A 23,984-nucleotide genomic window follows, 5' to 3' on the forward strand; every position below is an offset into this window, starting at 1 on the left:
GAAAACCAAAAAAATTTTGCATTAAAAAAACCCTCGTTTTTAGGCATCTCGAAATGAAAATTTTCAATAGCTTTCGGTCGGGCCAATTCGTTTCTCATTTTCAAATAGAGAAATTTCAGATTTGAGGCCTCCAGATATCAAAAAAAGGAAAGAAAAATTTTCATAAGTCATATGAATATTGTATCAATTGGCAAAAAGTGATATTTTTCTATCATATCAATCGAAAAATTTTCATTCGACACCACATCTTCTCAAAAAACTAAAAATAGCTTCTACTCTAGAAATGGGGCCCAACATGATATCTGCCCCGAGCCCTCATCAGTTCTTCACGCGGTCTTTTTCAGTTTTCATTCGGTATTTTTGTACCCAATTCACCCCCCCCCCCCGGGTTGAAAATTTGGAGCACAGCGCCACCCATTTCGTGTTTCAATTTTTTTTTTAAATGAAAAATTTGAAATCAACGTTTAGCTGTCTTTTATATTCAAAGAAGTATCCAGTTTGAAGAGAAAATTTTGGAAAAAGTACCCCCCCCCCCTTCCTCCTGAAACGTTTTCTCTAATTAAAGTATGGGGTATCTAAGTATAGAAAATTGGAAAAAATGATCTGGAAAATTTTTCTGGAAAACCTGGAAAAGTGAGGGAAAATGACTTGCCAAAAATAGTGGACACCCTGCATGATAATTTCATAGAATTTTCGCAGTTTTGAGTGTTTTTCCAAGTGCTGATGAATGTTTGGGAAGTGGAAAATATCAGAACCCTTGTTTAGTTCCCAAATTTTTCTTGATTCGAGATATTAAAGTGTAGAAAATCGAGTTAAAAGAGGTCCACGTTTAATTTTTTTCGTAATTTTAAAATCTCAAAGTGAAATTACAAGAGTTTATTTTTTGTAACAAAAATTTCTAGAGGTTTAGAAAGCTCATTTTTTTTCCTTCGAACTCAGTATTCAGCGTCGAAGTTATCCGAAATTTTCTGAAAAATCATGCAAATTAAATAATTGAATATGTAACACTTTTTCTACATACTTACATACTTGTTAAAAAAAAAAACCTAAAAGTTGAACCTAAATTTTGCAAGATTGCGTTGTAGTACCTGTAATATGAGAGTAGACAGCAGACGAAAATGATCATCAATAAATCCAACCAAAGCTGACCAAACATTGAGAAATACGAGTATTTTGCTCATTAAGGAACATGCAATACTTTCTAATTCGAACGAAATCAAGCTAGATCGAAAGAGCATGTCCTAAAACCCCATTTATCAAAATTTTAAGTACTATAGTTCATTTTTAAATTTTTGGGGAATTTTTGAAAATTTGAAAATGAAAAAAAAATCCTGCCCTTTAGGTAATTTTTCAACTTCTTCGTAAAACTAACAAAATAAGGAAAGTATCCAGTTTCAATCGAACAAAAGGGAATCGATAGTCAAAAACTGAAAATAATTTTTCGATAATTTTTGATAATTACATATAATATTTGTGCCAAAAATGGGAAAAAATCTAAATTTCACCAAATCGATCCAGAATTCTGAAATTTGGTTTGTACCATATTTCTGAATTCTCGAGTTGGGTAATTGGTGATGCCTGCTTTGGAGTCCGCAGCGAATTTTTGGATTTTCCAGTTTTCGAAAAAACACTTCAAGTAAGTACTTGAAGTAAAAATGAAATTCAACATCTATAAACGTGGATTTACCCATCTTGATAACCCTTTCAATCAATTTAGTCACATACTCTCAGTCTCAACATCTTCTCGTGCCAGTCCGAATCTAAAATTGTTTCCAGTGATTATTTTTGATTTAGGATGTAAGATGCTCACTTTCAGTTACCGAAGTTCATCAGCTTCACACCTTTTGAGTGTGTGCCTCACACCTGGTCCAAATTTGTAGGTTGGAATTTACTCAGGATGTACTGACATTGAAAAAGAAAAAAAGGAGAGGAAGAATAAAAAAAATTATCTATGAAGGAGAGTGAGCCAGAAATGATTAAGACGAGACTGAGAGGAGGGAGAAAAGAATGAGTACAATGGAAAAATCAGCGTTGAAAGAATAAGGATGAGGAATCGAGATGGGAGGAAGGAAAAATAAATCATCATCCAAGTTAGGATGTAATTTTGATCACCACGACTGGGGGAGGGCTGTTAATAATAGCTCGTTTTACCTATATCAAATTTTCATTAACGGGGTACCCATGAATTAGGGCGTTAAGTTTCCCCAAGTCAAAATTGAAAAATTGAATAACAATTGAAAAAAAGGTGCTTTTGAGTTATTGTTTCAATGCAAAATGAAAGATTCTCTCGGGTTTCATTGAAACAATCACTCAAATTCCCATTTTCAAATGATTATTCCGGTTCCCAATTTTCAAGCAGGGAATTTTCTCTCCTTTTTGATCACATTAATATCCCCTATTCTTGGACACCCGGTACAAAGACGCGCGACAACCCTACCAGTGGTTTCTTGTCACCGCAGATTTAAGAAAGAAATGTTCTAGTTTTCAACTCAAAGGAGACCGAAGTGTTCAAATCTCTTTAAAGCAATCTACCAACGAGGAGAATTTGATCCAATTTGTAGTTTATAAAGACAGTCGAATAAAATCTGCACTGGATGATTCGTCGTAAGTTCAAGTTGCAACCATCTACCATGAACCTTTTTTATAATATCTATTCGCGAACGAGTCGACGATGAAGGCGAATTTCTTATTCTTTCGTTATGCTCGTGTAACATCGGACAATATCCGTCAAGTTGAATTATGCCGCGGCGAATCGTCGAATATTATTTCGGGCACACGAAACATTGGCGCAATTTTGTACTACACGACGATATATATTCGCCATCGACGACCGAAACGATTCACGACGGTGGCGGCGGTGACGAGAGTCGGGAAAAGCGCGAGTTCAGCGGACAAACGCGCTTGCGTGTACGATTACGAGGTCGAATTTACTCCCTTTTTTACGTTAAAGGCAACTTTGTACTTTACCGGCGGTATTCGAAATTGTAACTTTCTCGGAAATGCTTGGTGATTGTGACGGTGCTGAAAATGTCGCGTCTGTGTAGACTGAACGTGGTTTTGAAATTCGATAAGTGCGATCGGTTAATGGTGAATTTTGCATTTCGGTAATACATACGAGTATAATTGTCGATCGACGATCGCCATGGAGGTGATCATAGTGGTGCTAGCTAAACCAGTCTAATATCGGAGGCGCGGTTTTTAAAGATAAGCTACAACGAAAATGAAAATCGCGCTTTTTTTATTACCATCATTCCTAATCAGCCAATCGGTTTGTTTCTTATTGGAAAGCACATCTTCATCGTACGCTCAATTTCGTAAATGGAACGTCGCCCTCAACGGATCGCTGGAATTCGAATTCAAAACAGATCAGCCCAATGGATTGCTACTCTATACAGACGACGGAGGAACGTACGATTTCTTCGAAATCAAATTAGTCGAAGGAGCTTTACGATTAAGGTATAATCTCGGAGGAGGTGCTCAGATTATTACCGTAGGTCGAGAACTCAACGATGGACATTGGCACAAGGTGTCCGTAAAAAGAAACGATAACAAGACTACGTTAACCTTGGACGATGTCAGCCAAAGTAGAACGTCCAAAGGCAAGGAATTCCATTTCGGTAACTTGGCTACCAATTCGGATGTCTACATTGGTGGCATGCCGTCGTGGTATAACACCAAATTAACCAGATTAGCATTGCCGAGCGTGATTTTCGAGCCTAGATTTAGCGGAAGTATTAGAAACCTGGTTTATACGGATGCCGAATCTAATTCCCCCAAACGACAAAGGATTAAAAGATCTTCCAGGAGGGTGAGTTTTGTAATTTCATTTGACGTACGTACGGAATACGAGTAATGTCGAAAGACAAATTTTAATCGCGTATCTTACTCCGAGATGTGATGTCAACGAGATGATTTTAGCGGTTTTGACGTTATTGTGGTTTCCTGCATCGACTCATCCATCGAGCGTATACAAAAAGCAGTCGAAAAGTTTTGGCTGATGAACTTCAACCAAAGTTCATGGCTCCTTTTATAATGAATGTAGTTAACTCGGTACCTATACAGTATACACGAGATTTTCATTCGAGTTTTTCATAATGTAGGTAACTTTAAAAGAGATAAATGGAACTGGCTGAATTGTTTACTTTGGAAAAGTTCCTTGGAAAGAGGAGGTATTCTATCGAGAAGAAAAATTACACGATATAGTCTGTATCTGAATGTCTGAAATTGTATCTGGATATGTACGTAGATGCTTTGAAAGATTGAATAATGAATTAGTTTTTTAGGAGGGGGAGGGGGGAGTATTTAAATAACTGTGAGAAATTTCTTCTCATATTCTGTGTCCAGATTTGATGATTGGATCTGAAAATTTTCAGTGGATGCAGAATTTTATGTACCTAGTATGAGTAAATTTTAAAAAGACTGCAAACACTTAATTACCTAATATGTAGCTGGAATTCTGTTCTGACTCGAAGTTTTGAGTTTTCCAAAGATCATGAAAATATACAAGCGAGTAGGTAAATTGTTGAATGTCTGTAACAGGAAAATCTTGGAAACCTTGATTTTTTCTGATTGTACTTAATGCAATTTTTGATGTTTTATTAGATTATGAGGAAACTTCTATCCTACGTATACTCCGATCGAGCTGAAATTTGGATCTCCGATCATTATTGAAGAAGAATGCCATTCGTCCCTCCTTTAGACCATGATAATGGGTCCATAGAATATTTGAAAATAGATCTGCATGGTTAAGTCGATTCTCGAATCGATTACGAACTCTTTCAAATCGATCTAGAGCCTCCAATGATGGTGATTGACTTTTCAGTTTTCTTCAGTGGATTGGAATATCATCAGAGGGCGCCGTAGTCATCTTCGCCAGTTGAAATTGAAAATTTAATCATGTCGTTGGTTTGAGTCTGTGAGCAGATTAGAGTGAGTGAATCGCAAATTCCCAGTGATTAATGGAAAATGTGTGTGTTTTTTTTTAATAATTTGAAAATCTTTCATTTATTAAACAGAAACTCCTAATTCGAAACAAGAATTAAAAATCAAAATTTTGAAAAAATGAAACTGAAATTAAGATATTAAGTATACGAGTTGAACGGTAGGGAAAAAAATAAGTAGAGGGTCATTCCATCTCAAATCGACGAACTTTATGTATCTACTTTAGGGTTGGAGGGGTTTTCAGTATTTTTTATTGGGGATAGAACTCGATGAGAGATGATGAATGGCACAAATCGCAGTTCTGAAAGTGCATTTGCAAGGAAAACAGTCAGGGTTACTCAAAGTTTGAGGAAAAAGGGGATATTGTGAAGTTCGAGAGAGGTCAACTTAAAAACTAAAAATGGTACAAATTAGAAGCGTTTGCCAGTTTGTGGGCCCATATAGAGGCGGTTTTTGAGATGTTGGGAAATCAGTGTGGTCGCCATTTCAAGCACCAAAAATTAGCTGGAAAAGTTTTAAAAAATATTTCTCCATCACGTTCATGCTCAAAAATTCTGAATAAATTACTCCAAGTACAATTTTTTCATGCTGAGGAAGATAAAAACATCGGGTGACTTTTTTTGTATACTTATTTTCGATTTAAAAAATTCCAAAAATTACGAGAAAATATTTTTTCCCTTGAAAGATTTAAATTGCGTAAAGGAGGGGTATCGATAAGGCCATTTTTTGGCCCCAGACAGTTATCGATTGAACCACTCTTAAATTGTAATAAATGCCCCAAATACGAATCCGTGGTTAGTTGACCCAAAATGACCATTTTTTGAGCTCCAGGGGTCCCCAAAGTTGCGAATAAAAAAAGAATTTTTGGAACCACTGAGTATTATTTTTAAAAACTTTTTTGGCGTAAAATATCTGCTTGAACCCGTTAAACATGATACGGGAAAATTTTTCCATTTTCGACCCTCGGGGGCAGAAATTGGGGGGTTTTAATTTTTGGAAAATTTTGGAACCACCATTTTGAACACACCCCTTTGAGCCCCGCTAAAAAGATTTTTACAGTTCATTATTATTTAAAAGACCTCCATCCTACCAAATTTTCAGCTCAATAAAAATTTTCGCTAGTACTCAAAAATCCAATTTTCCAATTTTTTGTAATTTGGATTTTTTGGGAACCCCTGGATAGCTGGAAACCTGCGATTTGCGCCAAACGTAACGTTTTGAAGTATATATTCAATTAACCAGATGAAAAAGTTTAATTAAGCTCCGTGTACATTTGTAATTTTGTACCCTTTTTTCAGAGCCCTCCATTTTAGGAACCCCTGAAAAAGACAATTATGCATATTTTTTCAAATAAATTGAAGAATTTACATTTGGAAAACACTAGCAAGAGCTCGATAATTTTTCACTTGATTTTACCAATAATTTTCAAAATTGAGTTTTTTGGGCCAAATTCTGAGATTTTACTTCGTTGAAATCATTAAAACGTGATTTTAACGTTTTTTCGGAGAGTAAAATCTCAGAATTTGGTCCAAAAAAGCTCAATTTTGAAAGTTATTGGTAAAATCGAGTGAAAAATTATCGAGCTCTTGCTAGTGTGTTCCAAATGTAAATTCTTCAATTTATTTGAAAAAATATGCATAATCGCTTTTTTCAGGGGTGCCCAAAGTGGGGGGCTCTAAAAAAAGGGTTCAAAATTATGAATATACAGGAAGCTTAATTAAACTTTTTCACATAGGTAATTGAATATATGCCTCAAAACGTTACGTTTGGCGCAAATCGCAGGTTTCCAGCTATCCAGGGGTTCCCAAAAATTCAAATTATAAAAAATTGGAAAATTGGATTTTTGAGTACCAGCGAAAATTTTTATTGAGCTGAAAATTTGGTAGGATGGAGGTCTTTCAGATACTAATAAACTGTAAGCAGCTTTTTGGGGGAGTTCAAAGGGGTAGGTTCAAAATGGTGGTTCCAAAATTTTCCAAAAATTAAAACCCCCCAATTTCTGCCCCTGAGGGTCGAAAATGGAAAAATTGTCTCGTATAATGTTTAACGGGTTCAAACAGATATTTTACGCCAAAAAAGTTTTTGAAAATAATACTCAGTGGTTCCAAAAATTCTTTTTTTATTCGCAACTTTGGGGACCCCTGGAGCCCAAAAAATGGTCATTTTGGGTCAACTAACCACGGATTCGTATTTGGGGCATTTATTACAACAATTTAAGAGTGGTTCAGTCGATAACTGTCTGGGGCCAAAAAATGGCCTTATCGATACCCCTCCTTTACTCCACAATTCAAAAAAAAGTCAGTATTTTTTAAAAATTGCACGAAAACTAAACCTACTGGGAGAAAAAATTAATATCGTAACAACCAAAAAAAATGTCAATTTACGCAATTTAAATCTTTTTAGGAAAAAAATGGAGAATTCGGAAAATCACCACTTTAATTTTTTGATATAATCATCATTGAGCATAAAAAATTTACTTGGAGTAATTTTTTCAGAACATTTGAGCGCGGACGCGGACGCGATGGAGAAATATTATTTTTCAACTTTTCCATGTAATTTTTGGTGCTTAAAATGGTGGCAACACTGATTCTCACCCTATCTTTAAAAAGCACTTCTATGGACCTACAAATCAATAACTGTGATAATGAAAAAAAAAAATAAATAAATAAAAAATGAAAACCGAATCCAAAAACTAAATTTTGATGAAAAATCCAAAAGTTTAATCCAAAAACTGGAATTGAAAACTCTAATATGAAGAACAAAAATCAAGAGCTAAATTAAATCAGAGACCAATTTTTTTTTACAAAAACTGGCTTAAAAAACAGAAAAAAGAACTGAATTTTATAGGAACAGAATCTCAGAAGCGTCTCAGAACCAACTTGGACAGAGAACCGAAACGAAATTGAACATAGAGAAGTTTAGTTTTTTAAACCTCGATTACAACCACTTTCAAACCTATCTGAGAGCTTCCAAAATGACTCAAAATGTGCTTCTGAGGTATGAGGACATGATTTTTCATTTTCAGAGAGTTGGATCTCAGATTGATCAGAATCGATGGGTCGTCATTCTCTGTTTTCTCAATGTACCGAATGTTCAATATCTTTACTTTCTCAGTGAAATTTCAACATCATTAAAATTTTTTTATAAAGACTAAGTTGAGGTAAAAATGTTTGTTTTCAAATCGAAATTTTGAGACAAAAAGTTTAGGCTCATTAAGCTTTGATTACTAGGTAAATACAATAATCTCGTGTTTTTTTTTTTTTTAGATTTTTGGAAATTTCAAATCGAAAAGTTTTGTGGTTGAAATAATTTTTTGGCATTTCAAAATATTCGACTTTATGATTGAGTTGAAATGTTCAGAAATTCGTATTATTTCAACATGATTTTGAGAAATCTTCGTTCTTTCAACTACTAAACTGAGTCGTACCCAAGTGAAAATGGTAACTTTGGCCTTGTTATTTGAATGTCAGTTGAATGAATGATGAGAAACACTTCAATACCACGAATTATTGAACCAGAAATGAACGGTTTTCGAACAGAAAATCAATATTTTAAACTCAAATTACTTACTTAATTTAAATTATGCATTTCGTTCAAAATTTCAGTAATTTGTTGAGTGGTATTCGAGTTCGAGTCAAGTCTATGACTATGAAAATGAAGTATAAACCCTAGACCTTGTATTATAAAATATTACCTCAATTCCTTATAACATCTATCTGTGATTCATGTACTTAGATTGTGCCCTCTAAAATCGAGTGTGTGTGGTTCAGATTGATTTGCTTTTTCAGAATATCGAAGATAAGGAACTATAAAGCTAAAATTACCGAGAATGAGATACTTTGTGGATTCGTCGAACGCGTCAAAAATTCAAATTTCAGAGGTAAATTTTCTCGAAAATTATATAACCAATGTGATTACCTACCTATACAAGAACCCCTGGTATCGCGTTACCTATAAATAATCAACGAAAGGAACAAAAGACCACGAAGAAAGCCCGAAGTCGAGTGTAAAAATGGTTATAAAATATTAATTCTAGAGTAAACATTGGGAGAATACCGATGACTATACCTATTCTTCTCGTTTTAACATTTAATAAGATTTATACCGGAATTCTCATTAAAGAGAGGGTATTAAACGTCGTCGAAGAAAGCGTTGATATTGTTCACGCGTGTAATAGATTTCATTAAAAAAGGGCAAAAGACGCGTTCACGTTGCAACTTTTAAGGGCCGAGTGAGTGAAAAGTGAAAACCCCTCTTTATATTTCTCAAGTACCTACCTTCTGGTTATATACGTACGATGAATTAAAACGAAATCTGAGTCTGCTTTTTGTCGAAAGCTCGAGTTACAAACTCTAATTCGAGAAGACGCAGTTTGGAAAATGAAATTCGTACCTAGACATACCCCTTTTTTTCGTACTTCACACTCATACTATGTAGTGAAACTCATTCAACGTATGTACTTGATTTTTCTCACTTTCCAGCCACACGAAACAATCCACTCATCCCTTATATGAACGTAGGGTATCTCGGTAACTGGCTCTATTCTCATTCTCGAATGATGCGCAGGCAAAGATTTATTTCCAGCTGCACGCCAATTAAATACGTCGAAAAGTTATTTCATGCTTGAGGAAGCCACCAAAATGGGTATACATAATCGTATATAGCAAAAATGCTGGACTGGAATCCCAACAACGTGCACGCTTTTTATACATAATTTCAACAACGTAATACGCTATTAAAACGTAGTTTAGTTTTATTTACGGTCTTGTCGCGAGCTTAGAATTGTTTACACGAGCTGCTCTAATCACTAAGGTGACTTTAATCCCGCATATTTGACAAGCGACGAGTTTTCCAGCCCGGTCTCGGGTCAAGTAATCGTGTTCGGTGAGATGCAGATAAGGGGTAGGTACTTTTAAGGCACTCGTTTGTTCGGTTTACATGTAGGTGTAGGTAGGTATTGTGGTTCGAGAAAAGAAACACGGTGAATGGACGACGATAATTCTAGGGTAAATGTAAACACAAATGGCCTTCGATGGGTTTTATTACGAAAATGTTCCTTATAACGGGTCGGATTAATCAAAAGCAAGTTCAGCTTTATAGTTTTCACTTTTTTTTTTACTTGCTTTAGTTCTTCGAAGATCAATTACCTTTCGAAAATAGGCTTTTACTTTTCAACAATCGAGTTTGAAATGATCTTATATATACGAGGTACAGGGTGGTTTGAAAGAGAAATTTATGTACAAAGGTAATAGAGTGAAGTGTGGAAGTGTGCTTTTGAAATTGAGAAAATTCTCTTGGAATGAATGTTTGGATTATGTCTTTGTCAAGGTTGTGGAATAATTTCAGTTTTGGGGAGGTAAATGTTGGCTGAATCAGTGAGCGGGTTCTGCGCCAGGAATGAAAAATTCTCTTCCAATAGTGTTAGAAGTCTAATGAATGTCTTATTCAGTATTCTATGAAGCGTTGTGATGAGAAATGTTGGCTGAAAGCTTATACGGGTTCTGCGCCAGGAATGAAAAGCTGAGCTTTCAACGAAGTTAGAACCTTCATAAATCTGCAATCCAGCAATTTGTTGAGCTTTGTATGTAACTGGAAACTTCAGCTATAGGCATAGAATTGAGTCAAATTTTCAACTAGTAAAAGAAGCAGGTTCTGCACCAGGAATGAAACTAGCTTACCGTGGAAGTTTTTTGAATGTGTAATTCTGGCTGTTTTCTTTTCGCATGCTCCAGGTTACTCCGAGTAAAAAAGAGGTGTCAATTCCTGACATTTTTTCATTTACGCTATAGCGCAGGTGGAAAAATGTCAGGAATCGACACCTCTTTTTTACTCGGAGTAACTCGGAGCATGCGAAAAGAAAACGGCTTCTGTAGTCTCCAGCAAAGAATTATAGTGTGAAATTACAATTGAGGAAGAAACATAGGGTTCTGCGCCAGGAGTGAAAAATTTGGATTCTAGCTTCTTTCTCGAATTTGAGAAGTTTTTCATATTTAATACCTTGTTTTTCAATGCTGTCCTCAAGACTTTTACATCATTGACAAACTTCGAAATACCTTCTTGATCTGGTATTACTTAATTCATCATATGAACAAATTCTCCTGAAGAGATCATCAGACCATATTTTAGCCTACAGAATTCATGTATTTGGCTATTGATTATAAAAGCCGTGTATTTACGAGATTCTTCATCCAATACCAGCTGCCAAAATCCAGATGTGAAGTCCAACGTACAGAAGAAGTTATCTTTTGAACCATTGAAAATTGCGCTATCAATTGTCATTTGTCACTGGCTCAGTTATGACATTTTCAAGACACAGTAAAAGCTCGTTGTAACGCTCTTCAAGGGACTGTAAAAAAACAGCGTTATAAGCCGAAACTTGTAATAAGCAAAAGTCTCGTTTTAACGCTGATGAGTGTAATACCGCAAATTCTCATTTTGAAGCAAAAAGAGCGTAATAAAAAAAAAGTGGAAACTTGAACTTTATTTTGAATTTAAACCACGAAACTGTGTTCTGTGATCAAAATTTTCAGAAAGCCTTGCTTTTTTGTTTCACATTTTCCAAAAAGTAATCAGTTGTTTACCAAAATTTTGAAAAATTTTACTACTCAGCTTTCTTCTCGTTGTAAAAACTTTACTTTGGTACCTGCTTTTTTTGTAAGAATTATTGTAATCAAGCTTATATTAAAGCTTGATAAGGTTATCAAAAAATCTCACTTTTTTTGGCCAAAATCAAAAATAATTGTACTTGTTTGTATGAACTGAATCTGTTGAAAATTAAAAAACAGATTTTTTGGCAAAATTTTGCCATACTTAAGTTTTTTTTTACTTTTTTAAAAATCAAAACTGCAAAAATTGCCAAAAAAAACTGCTGTTGCGGCCAAAAATTTCAGAAAGTGAAAATTTTTTACATGAAAGTAAGCTTTTTTGTCTCAAAAAATTGTTTTTTTGTCGTCAAATTATTAAAAAATGTAATTTTTCTTGAATTTTTGAGCATTAAAACGCGATTTATCATTGCTCATGAGCGTTATATTGCGATTAATTTTACATCGGTATAAATGGGGTTGTCTAGGACAGGAGGAAATCAGCGTTATAACAAAATCAGTGTTATAACCGAAAGCGTTATAACAAGCTTTTATACTGCCAAGTACTTATTTGTTTAATTCATCTGTGGTGAGACTATGTAAATCACCAGATTTTTTGATTCTAATAGCTAATGTGTTAATATGAACCGATTTTGATGGTTTATAACGATACCTGCTGCAATGAGCTTACATAGATTCATTGTTAAAGCTAGATTGAGTTTTTTAGATGGTCTATATTTCTCGCCAACAAATGACTTTAAATGTTCATCCCTCTGAATGAAATTAAATTTCACCTGAGGACCTTCATATTCACCTGCATTGAGGTCAAAAATGTCTTTGTATTCCAAGATTTCATCTTTTCCTCTTGTGGCTTGCTCAGCCATTATGCGGCCTTCTTTAGCAGCTACATCCAAGTTGTTATAAAGATTTGTCTTGAATATTTTATGAGCTTTTCTCTGATCGTCGAGACAGACGTCCTTAGAGGAAACAATAGCGGTTTTATCAATTGATTGTTGTACAATCTCATGAGGAACTTCATGAATATGAGATACTTCAATTTTGAAGTTTGAAAGGTCGTGATGTGAAATTTTGCCTCAAGAAAAACCAGCAGGTTCTGCACCAGGAATGACCATTTGGGGTTCAGTAAAGTTAGAAGCTTCATCAATCTAAAATTCAATAGTCTCTCAAGTCTTTTGATAAGAAATTTTGTCTACAGAAGCAAATGGGTTTTGCTACAGGAATAAAGAATTAGCTTCCTGTGAGGTTAGAAGCTTCATGAATGTGTGATTTTGCAGTCTCCAAATGGTTGTGATGTAAAATTCCAACAGAAAAAAAACAGAGTTTTTCGGCAGGAATGACAAAGTGGGCTGTTGGTAAGACTAGGATGAGCGGATTCTGCGCCAGGAATCATTATTTTTTTAATTTGAAAAAATATAAGTCATTTGAAAAAGTAGGTACCAATCATCAGATCGCCAAATCAACTCGTAAAACCTGAATATCCTGTTTATACATTCGCATAGTCGTACTTTTTAAGTCAGAAACAAGCTGTCTTTTTATTCTACGTACCTTCCTACAAATACTACATAACACAATTTTCGATAATTTTAAACGTCTGTCTATAGTTTCAAATCGAATAAATCGCACCGACAAACTTTCAACAATTGCGACAAACGTCGCTCAACCGTCGAATAATTTCTTATTTCATCGAGTTAATTCGTATTTATTGTCAAAAGCTCCGTAGTAGTAGATTTACGCATCGAAGAAATCGGCTCGAAAACGCATTACATTAATTGAAAAGCTTTTGGTAAACAGAGAAAATAATTCTATAAAAAATTAACCGTCTCTTTTGTACCGTTAAATTGAAAGTCAACAAAAAGAAAAAGAAAAAAAAACGCCGAGAAATGTAATTGAAAATTTTTCCATAACTGTATGCTGAGCGCGGTGGCAGTCGTGTCCATTTAATGGGATTATAAGATCGCAAACACGACGTCGAGATATTTATCGACATTAATGAGGGCTTTTTTACACTCGGAATTTGTAAAAAGGGGTGAATTTAACTAGGGTAATTTATCATCTCGACCTTGGCCAGGCGTCATACACTGTGTGGTAGTTGAACCAGCCAAAGTCTGGGTTACATTTTAATAATATTATGGTAATCGATGTACCGGCTGGCTTGAAATATGTGTTTATTTTTTAAGAAAATGTGTCACCCGTTTCTTTGTGCGTTATTTTTCAAAATATCGGTTCCCTCGTTCCTCGTTATAATATTGTTTCGAAACCTTGGTGTGTTTCGTTTCGTGTTTGTTATCAAAGCTGAGACGAAAAAATCTCGTACTATCGAGTTGGTCTTGAAATCATACATACGTGTTAATTTTACCAGCAACAATTTTCTAACAATTTGTTGAATTATTAATTGCTCTTCGGTGTCTTGTTTTCTGATATATTTTCCGCAACGTAGCTCTTTTTGTTGGTTTTCTTTAGGGAATGATGACAATTTACGAGCAGAATATTGTATTCTTCTTACTCGTATGTTAGTCAACTTCGTAATTCATTTAGTACGAGTATGTGGTGTGTGTTTACTAAATTTCCAAAGGATAGCTGCATACACCCTGGAGTTTTGAAAAAAAAAATCGGAGTCAAATTTCAGATTTTCAAAGAACGTATAAATTACAATTTTGGATTTTGATTTTGTTTCATTTTTCGAAAAATAGATGCAATTTGATTGAAAAATTACTCGCTTTTATTGAGATGTGTAAAATCGTAAAAATGCCATCGAATCATTTCTTTCTAAAAAAATATTGATTTTTAAAATTATTCTTAAAATATTTACCAAAAAAATAACACCATTCAGAATTCAGTTTTTTGACTACCTATGTAGATTTTTCACAAAAAATTTCAGATTTCAGGATGAAAACGAAATGTTTGAAATTTCGATAAATTATCGCGAAAAAAGTAAAAATCGTGGTAATTTGACGCATTGAGTTTAATATGTATTAGACGATGAATAAAATTTCAACAAATAATAAAATTTCAAAATTGATTTTGGAATTTGAAAAAGCAGAAAGAAGATCGAAAAATTGGGATGCATTTTGTATTTTACAAAGTTTTGGAGCTAAGAGATTATTGGATTTCACACCTTATTGGAAGTCCAATTCATCATTCCCGGTGAAGAACCCGTTCCATATTTTAGCCGAAATTCTTCTCACAACGCCCCACAGAATACTGAACGACACATTCACCAGGCTTCTGACATTATTGGAGGAGAAATTTTCATTCCTGGCGTAGAACCCGCTTACTCACCAGGTCAATGAGGTCACGTTTACCTGAAAGGTAATGGGATTGTGATGATGGATTCTGAAGGGATTTTTTCATCATCGTAAATAATGATAAAAATTTGAAAAATCGAGACGTCCAAGTTGATTTTCTAAGATTTGGAAAATTGTCTAAATTCGAAGCACCAATGACAAAAAAATCAAAATTTTAGGGTCATTCCATGCCAAATCGGCGGATTTTTGCACGAGGGGTCTTCGATTTTTTTCAAAATCAGATCATTTGTAGAGGTCATCAAGCGATGACGAATGACGCAAACCGGACATTTTTTCGATTTTTTTTGACGGAGCTGTGGCGCTTCAAAGTTTTCCAAAATGGCCGAAAATGGAAAATTTCAGTTGCAAATTGCTCCGGTTGTACGTGGTATAGAATTTTGAACTTTTTTTCAAATTGTAGTACTTTGAGAGGGTAATCGATGAGTGATGTCAAAATCAGTGTTGCCACTTTCAAAAACCTAAAAAAATCGATTTTAAAACTTATAATTTAAATATAACCACGATCTCGGCGAGTAAAAATTCTGAAAAAATTCTCAGTTTTAGTCCTTTTTATGTAGAATAACATATCAAAAAATTAGACTGGCATCTTTTTTCATTTTCGAGAAAAAAAAATTACAAGTTTTACAATTGCTGCAAAAGTACCATCCGAAACCTATAAAGTGAAAATTTTTGCATTTTTGAAATATTTTACCAATGTGTAGACGATAATGTGAAAAAAATCCCCCTCCCCCCATTTGTCAACGAATTGACATTTTTCGTGCTATAAATTTTTATTTCAAGAGTGAAATTAATGCATTTTTCGTCAATTTGTCGACAAATTGGGGGGAGGGGGATTTTTTTCACATTATCGTCTACACATTGGTAAAATATTTCAAAAATGCAAAAATTTTCACTTTATAGGTTTCGGATGGTACTTTTGCAGCAATTGTAAAACTTGTAATTTTTTTTTCTCGAAAATGAAAAAAGATGCCAGTCTAATTTTTTGATATGTTATTCTACATAAAAAGGACTAAAACTGAGAATTTTTTCAGAATTTTTACTTGCCGAGATCGTGGTTATATTTAAATTATAAGTTTTAAAATCGATTTTTTTAGGTTTTTGAAAGTGGCAACACTGATTTTGACATCACTCATCGATTACCCTCTCAAAGTACTACAATTTGAAAAAAAGTTCAAAATTCTATACCACGTACAACCGGAGCAATTTGCAACTGAAATTTTCCATTTTCGGCCATTTTGGAAAACTTTGAAGCGCCACAGCTCCGTCAAAAAAAATCGAAAAAATGTCCGGTTTGCGTCATTCGTCATCGTTTGATGACCTCTACAAATGATCTGATTTTGAAAAAAATCGAAGACCCCTCGTGCAAAAATCCGCCGATTTGGCATGGAATGACCCTTACGTATAATTATGCTACGTAGAAAGCTAAAATTTGGTATTTACCCTATTTCTTAACCTCCAAATCAATTGGAAGTGATTTAAGACCGTTTTGAGCAATTCTAGAACCTCCAGAACATTTTTGAAAGTTACAATTGCCACAACATTTCACACATTCAAGTTGGAAAGTTAAAATCTGGCGTATACTACACTTTGAATCTCACGGAGACGATTTCGAGTCTATTCTGGTGCTTTCAATAGAATTTTAAAAAATTCCAGTTTTCTAAGAAATACCATAAAATTGTTCAAATAAACTTAATACATAGTTGATTTTTAACTGCGGATACATTTTCAGTGATCTACTCGACTTATTACGTACAATTTTTACCGACTTTAAATTAGAAACGAAAAATTAGGTCGATTTATGCAGATTCTGCACTTCAAGGTATAATTTATCCTTTTAAAAATTCATCGTATCCTTATCAAATGACGAAAAATGCTAAAATTGAGTTTAACATCGCTTTTTTAGCATGCTGAGTCAACTGGAGGTAGTTTTCAGCCATCTTGGAGCTTCCAGTGACATTTTACACTTTTCAAATTATCAAGAAATGCCCTTAGACGGGTCCAATGAATATTTAATAGTGTGTGTTCGATCAAATTGGGCCAATAACGTGCACTAAATGGTGGAGCAGATTCTCCATGGTGTTGAAATTCATTTTTACACATTTTAGAACGGTTTTTGTAAAACTGGGGATTTCCAAAATTTCGCTTCATGACTCAAAACAGTTATAAGGTCCATATCAAATTCTAGCTTTCTAGCTGAATCGCATAAATTTTGATCTTTTTGCCTTCGGGCTGAATTTGATTTTTAGGAATTCCCCATTCACTATGGTAGCTCAAAAAATGAATTGAACGCACGCATTTTTTTTTTTGGTGGGATATTTTTGGGTGCTCTTCTGATGTAATTCTGTTCGACCTGAAATTTTGTTTCTAAAAAAATTATCGATATTTTATCTGGAGAGTGGTTCAATTTTTCAATTTTTCAGCAAAAAATTATCGTCTTTGTCGAGTAGGTAACTTAATAGGTACCTACTTTATTTTTTCAATTTTCAGAAGTATAATTCTTTCATAGATATTTAAGGGGTTCCATGGAAAAGGGGCCTTAATAGTCATTTTTTTTTTTTTACCAATTTCTGCATGTTCAAATAGACTTGAATTTTTTTCTACAAGGAAATACTTTTCCAATTTGTTTTTTTTTTCATGGAAGAACACTTTAATATCATATGGTATCTACAATTAATCTTAAAAATGTCTTAAATATATTTAAAATCATAAAAATCAAAAAAACAAAAAAATGACTAAGGCCCTTTTTCCATAGAACTCATTTTTTTCCAATAAAAATAATCATCATTTATACGTTTTAATAAGGAACATTGAAGAATGAGTGTTTGAATCACCAAAAATTGTCTTTATATGACATTGTAACGTAGGTACCTAATAAATAATTATGAATTCAGGATTTGGAAATCTTCGCTAAAATTTTGAACAGGCCAATTTTCTTTTCAGAAGGTATTCCTGATATTTGCAGGATTCTGAAGAAATCCACTTCACCAAAGTTAGTTCCAGTAAACGTGAAAACATCGCATTTTGTTGTATAATATTTTTCGAATAGAGTCAAAGCTTCTACGCCGCACAAAAGAGAAAAATTGAAGGAAAAAACAAGCGGGGACACATATGTGTGTACTATAAGTAGAGTTTATTTCGATGGCAGGACGACTCGTACACACTACACACACTATACGATGGTGAAGAAGACAACAAAATGCATCACCATCAGACTATACACTGTAGTATATATGAGGGTAGTGTAGTACATACATAAGGGAAGGAATATAAAGAGTCATACACGAACACGACGACGAAGACGACAACGACGATGATACTTATGAAAACAACGCGTGTACGACCGAAAGATATTAAGTATCACAAAGGAAAAGCGCTCGTCGTTAATAGTCGCATAAAAAAAATCCACCACGGAGCAAAGTATACGTACAACATGGTATCTGGAAAAGTCCCATGGTTGTACGGAAGAAAGCAGAATGGCGAAGCACTAGAGAAAGAAAAAGAGAGAGAGAGAGAAAAAGAGACGGAAGGGCGTACAGAATTGGGGTGGAAAAGCAAAACCGCGCGAGATTTGGTTTATTATGAAAGCAGACCACTTATTTAAAATGTTAAATGAAGTATGCGAACGTTAATTTCATAGCTGAAGATTTTATTCGCTCGGTGGCTCCGACGACTCTTCGAGAGAGAGCCCGGCTTTTAGTTAATTATTTTCTTAGCCCAATACTACGTATTTATACTACCGGTGCTCGGCATGACCGCAGCATACCGGTGGGGTTATTTCAAAAGCACCTTTGCACACCATCACCACCACCACCACCATGGTCGTCATCGCGTTGACGTTCTGTACCAACTTTATAATATTATTTTTAATAGCGTCGAAATTACCGACCGATGTCGAATTGTTCTACACGAAAAGCACCTTCGAACGTTGACTCAACCGTAATGGTTTCTTTTCTTTTGGCCAAACGATACGCGCATATTGTCTCGGATTATCGATTAACCATTCCTTTCCACTAATGACCCACTGCCGAGTAGTGGTGCTCCCATATTGGTAAAAATGTAATTTTAAAAATATTAACGAACCGGCCCCTCTTATACCTCTCGATAATTTCGACTTTATTGTTACCACCTACGTGTATTTTTAACGGCCCAACACTCAAGGTCGAGTCAGAATACACATTTTTTGTACCCGCATTCGGATTCGAAATTCTTTACCGGATTTTCCTGTCGTAAATGTGCGGAAAATGTGGCTATATTGAGTGAGGATTCGAGTTTTATAACCAAACGCTGCAAATGTGTTAGGTTTCCACACCTACGTGAAGAAAATTTCGCGGTTTTTACGATTATACGTAAGTTTTGTATCCACATTATATGTACTTGGCTGGTTTTTATTCAAGATCAAGATGGGATGTTTTCCCCGTCAGCCGAGTCATTAAATCGTATTCTGTTTGGTTTTATGAAATGAAAGAGGACGAGGGGGGGGAGGAGGCTCGTGGAATGATATTACGTTAAACGGTTTATTTTAATCAATATTCGGAGGAATAAAAATAATCTCGATTTAAAACTTAATGTAAAAATTCAGCCTACGGTGATAGTTTTTCTCTTTTCAGCTCGTCTTTGTAAATTTAAAATTTGAAGCGATTTACGCCTCATTTATTTTTTTAAAGACCACGAGTTCGCGTTACAGCGGCGGTTGCAAAAAAGTTTAATTTCATCTTGAAAAATAAATAAGTATAACACGTGCACGTGTAGAATTTCGGCTGAAATATTTTCAAGATCGTTGAACTGTTTTTATAAAAATTGGAATACTTACAGAGACCCGGCTGAAATTGTAATTAAAAGACTGATTTTTTTCCTCCTTTATGAAATCATCAAAGAAAATCGCCAGCCTATGAAAAGAATTTATCAAAACCTCGCTCGAACCAAAACGTTTTAACTCGTTAATTAAAAAAAAAAAAAAAAAAAAAAACGAAATGGTTACGGTAACACTCATATTATGGGAAAGTAGCAAACGCCATTTTGCTTTTTACTTTCGCTTTAATATAAGTACTGCTAGCTGCGTATTAATTTATTTTCAACATCAATGAATTTTTTTCCAATATTAGAATATAAAATCTGCATACTCGTCGATCCCCATCCACAAAAGTGTCTGGTGTTTGTCTGCAGCAGCCAGCCATCGTCCGAAAGCTCAAAACACCGAAAAGCGCAAGAAAGGTGGAAAATAGCGTGATTTTCGAGCGTGTAATTTTCTTATCAAACTTTGTATGGGAATAAATGCAGCTGCAGGGTTAGACAAACTAATGAATAAGGAAAGAGATTGAAAAATTTAACGAAAGGAGCTCAATTCTCCTTCGGGTCGACGAGATTTTAAGATTTTCGTGTGATGAACTCTATACCTACCTAGGTGTACGTACTGTCTTCGAATATGAGCGAATTTATTATACGACGTGTTTCGTTTTAATGAGTCTTGCTTGAAATGTTGTTGCGAAAGGAAGGAAGAAAAGGAATTTCATCCGGAGTTTAATTACAAGTATATCGTGTTTTTGACGGCGATTTTAACCGAGTGGAAATTAAAATAGTTGCGAGTTGGTGATTTTTCAAGTTTTAGTGTTTTTTTTCAGGTTGGTGAAGAGAGGGAGGTGGAGAGAAGCGGTGAAGTTCAAAATACTGGGTGAAGAGATTGACGAGTTGAGTAAAAATTTTGCATCAAGTTTTGAAAGAAATTAATGGGTTGTAGAATGCAATCGTCTGTGATGTTTTTAGTGACGTCGAGCTCGAATATCGACTTATCTTTGATCACCTTCACTCCCTTGACCCTTCAAATTTCTTGAAAAATAGGTAGAAGGAAATTGTGGGAGGTATTATTATTTTTTTTGAAGGTTTTCGATAACGCAGACGTTGAAAATCGGTTTATTTTTGGAATGAAACAGCTACATGGAACGACCCCCCCCCCCCTTTCGTAAACTCCACGCTGGAATTTTGAAAATTATCGAAAAATTGTGTTATGTTCTTTGGTATGGTTTTTTTGGTGCTAAATTCAAATTCAAGTTCAATTTCTGCATAAACTTTTTATGGAAATTGAATGCATTCTAAAAAAAAAAAAATCGTCTGCAGGTAAAAACTTTGAACATTTTGGAAAGGATAAAAATTCTCACAAAATAATTTTAAAAAATTCCTAGTTGGTTGGAAATCAAATAAAAATACCGATTTGATTTTTATTAATTGAATGGAATTCTGAAAACATTTGAACTGGCATTTTCCGATTCGAAGGAAAACAAAATCGTAACCAAAATTTCAAATACATACTAAAGTTCATATTTAGATTTTTGTCAGATTTTTGAAAATTTTAAAAATTCAAAAAAGCTGTCTTGAAGTCGATTTTTCAACTTTTTTAATGAAATATCAATTTTTTGAACAAAGTGAACCGATGTGGATATCTACTTAATTTCCTCAATTCAACTCCAGCACATCATCAAAGAACCAGCTGTTTTTTTTTGGAAAAATATCGTCTTTTTATGATCACCTGATTCGAAACAATCGAAATTTCACCTCTTTAGAGTCCTCAAAAAGTTTTCTAATTTCTCCAAAAATTTCAAATCTCTTCTGGAATTTACAAATTGCCTTCTTATCAGTCGAAAAGTTGCTCTTGAACTAGCACTCTCCGAATTCTGCTGTAACCAAGACGATCGAGAGGGTGCCCAATAAGCATCGATTAAAGTCGTAGATCCTAAAGCTCATTCTTGCCCCCCCTCCAGAGCGATTTCAAGTTTCTGGAGAAAACTGAAAAATCTCTGGTACATAGCTCCAGAATGGCCTTAAATTTGTACTTTTTTGACGAGTTGAAGTTGAATTGAAAGAATTATGTACATTGGTTTATTTTGCTCAAAAAATATACTATCCATAAAAAATTTACAAAATTACATTTCAAACAGGTTTTTTTATATTTTTTAAAAATTTTCTCAAAATTCTTCAAAATTATAAAATGAACTTCAACTGCTGAAATTTTGGTTACGAGATTTTAGGGCATGTTCTTTCGATCTAGCTTAGTTTCGTTCAAACTGAAAAAGACTATTTCAAAACATTTCTTTGTACGTTGGTGAACTAGTAAGAAATCAATTTCCACAGTTTTTTCAACTTTTAGCCAAATTTTTGTAAAAAATGATGGCTATTGCAGTAGGCCCGACAGATATAATATCAAGTTTTAGCCCAACATTTTATGACTTGGAACCTGTTCTAATTGATCAAATAAAGTCAAACTTGAGGAATAAGGTTTTCTCAAAAATCGTACTTGACCCGTGGAGTGGGGAGGATCAAAGTTGAAAATTACCGAAAGGCCATTTTTTTGGAGGGGCATATTTTAGCTCTCAATGGAGGAAAAGGGCCCAAAATCATACCATTGGTCACTACCGCCCCTGCGATCAACGTATCCAAATTTTAGCTTGCTAGGTTAGGTCATCCCCACCCCATTTGAGGTGGAATTGAGGTGAAAAAAATCTTAATTTTAGCCCTATTATTGACCCCCCCCCCACCCTCAAAATTGACCTATAGGGGGCTCAAATTTTCATTATACAATAGGAGGGTGCCACTTGAGGAGTGATTTTTGCAGGTTTAAACCTTCCAACCTCATTTGACCCCTTTCTAGGATCAAAAAAGTGGATTTTTGGGCTATTTTTACGTATTTTTCGACCTTTAGGAAAGCCTACAGCCCCTCCAAGTTGACCTAGAGGGTTAAAATTTTTACAGTGAAATAAGATAATGTGCCTGAAGTGCCTTTTGCAGGTTCCGATCTTTCAACCCAATTTGACCTCTTTCCAGGGTCAAAATGCTTTTTTTGTACTATTTTACGTGTTATTTGATGTTTAGGAAAGCCTGCAGCCCCTCCAAATTGACCTAGAGGATCCAAATTTTTACAATACAACGAGAGGATGTATCTGAAGCGCATTTTGTAGGATTCAACCTTCCAACCCTATTTGACCCCTCCCCAGGGTCAAAAAAAGTGCATTTTCAGGGTATTTTACCAATTTTATGTGTTACACGACCTTTAGGACAGTCTGTAGCTCTTCCAAAGTGACGTGGGCCGTCCAAGTTTTCACAGTATAATGGGAGGGTGTCGCTGAAGTGCCTTTTGCAGGTTTCAACCTTCCTAATATAATTTTAAATTTTACAAATTATGGGATGGATCTCTATCATTTCCTATGGAAATCACAAAAAGACTCATCATCATTAATTCTAAGGATATTCATCGTCGATGGGATTATTGTGAAAAGTTGTCCACGTGTCAAATACCTCAATTCAACCTTGGCATCGATTTATGACCCAATTTTTTCCCCTGGAATTATTCCTACTGTGCATATTTTGTATAAGGTTACTATACTTACGTAAAAAGGTTGTTTATAAAAGTATTTTTTCTTATATTTGAAAAGCTCGCAATGAAAAAAAAAACGAGCATTTTCCATTACCTGGAAAACGTTGGTTGTTGGTACAGTACGAAGACGACGACGACGCGAGCGACGGGTCACAAAACCCCTTAATTCTTTCGGATCATCCATAACAAGCGGATATACAGACCCAATCTGTTTTCTTTACCTTTCAATACGAGAGTAATTCGCTCGTATAAGATATTCAACGAAACGGAAAAGTTCAAAATGAATGAGAGCTTTAATGAAAAAATAGCTGTGCAGAGATTTCCATACAAACATGTATCGATTGGTATAAAGTTTTTCTTTCAACCGGCGGTTTGGTGGTATCAGGAAATGGCATTGTTTGTTTGGTCTTATTACGTTTTAGAAATGTTTTCTTTCTCTCTTTCTGCCTTGTTATACTCTCTATCGTACCTATCTCTCGCACGTCGTTGTAAAACTTGCTCGGGTTGAGAGTATTTGTTGTATTCACGCATACTTACTATACAGATGCTGCGAGGAGGCGGCTCATGGTGCTTTGTAGTCTCTTCCTAAACACGTTATAGTAATGAGGGTTTCGCGATGACGAAAATTTTATCTCATTTTCATCGTGTCGAGATGGACTTCTTTTTAAATGGAACTTGGAAGACAAGTTTTTAGCTTATATAAACGTACACTGTACAGGGCCAGGGTGAAAACTTTTTAGTCGCTTAATTCCCTTATACTTTTTTATTTAGCGA

The 23,984-nt window shown here is 34.8% G+C and overlaps 1 protein-coding gene across 2 annotated transcripts in view; it reads left to right on the plus strand.

Annotated features, from left to right (window-relative positions):
- The first annotated feature begins 2,959 nt into the window (after nt 1-2,959).
- Nucleotides 2,960-23,984, plus strand: part of Nrx-1 (Neurexin 1) — a 154,469-nt gene continuing 133,444 nt past the window's right edge. For both annotated transcript variants that reach the window (XM_065368954.1, XM_065368955.1), the window contains exon 1: nt 2,960-3,808. In XM_065368954.1, the coding sequence (XP_065225026.1) occupies nt 3,221-3,808 (588 nt within the window). In that variant the 5' untranslated portion in view covers nt 2,960-3,220. The remainder of the gene's footprint in view (nt 3,809-23,984) is intronic.

This window comes from Planococcus citri, chromosome 5 (genome assembly GCF_950023065.1).
Source record: "Planococcus citri chromosome 5, ihPlaCitr1.1, whole genome shotgun sequence".
NCBI classification, from domain to species: Eukaryota; Metazoa; Arthropoda; class Insecta; order Hemiptera; family Pseudococcidae; genus Planococcus; species Planococcus citri.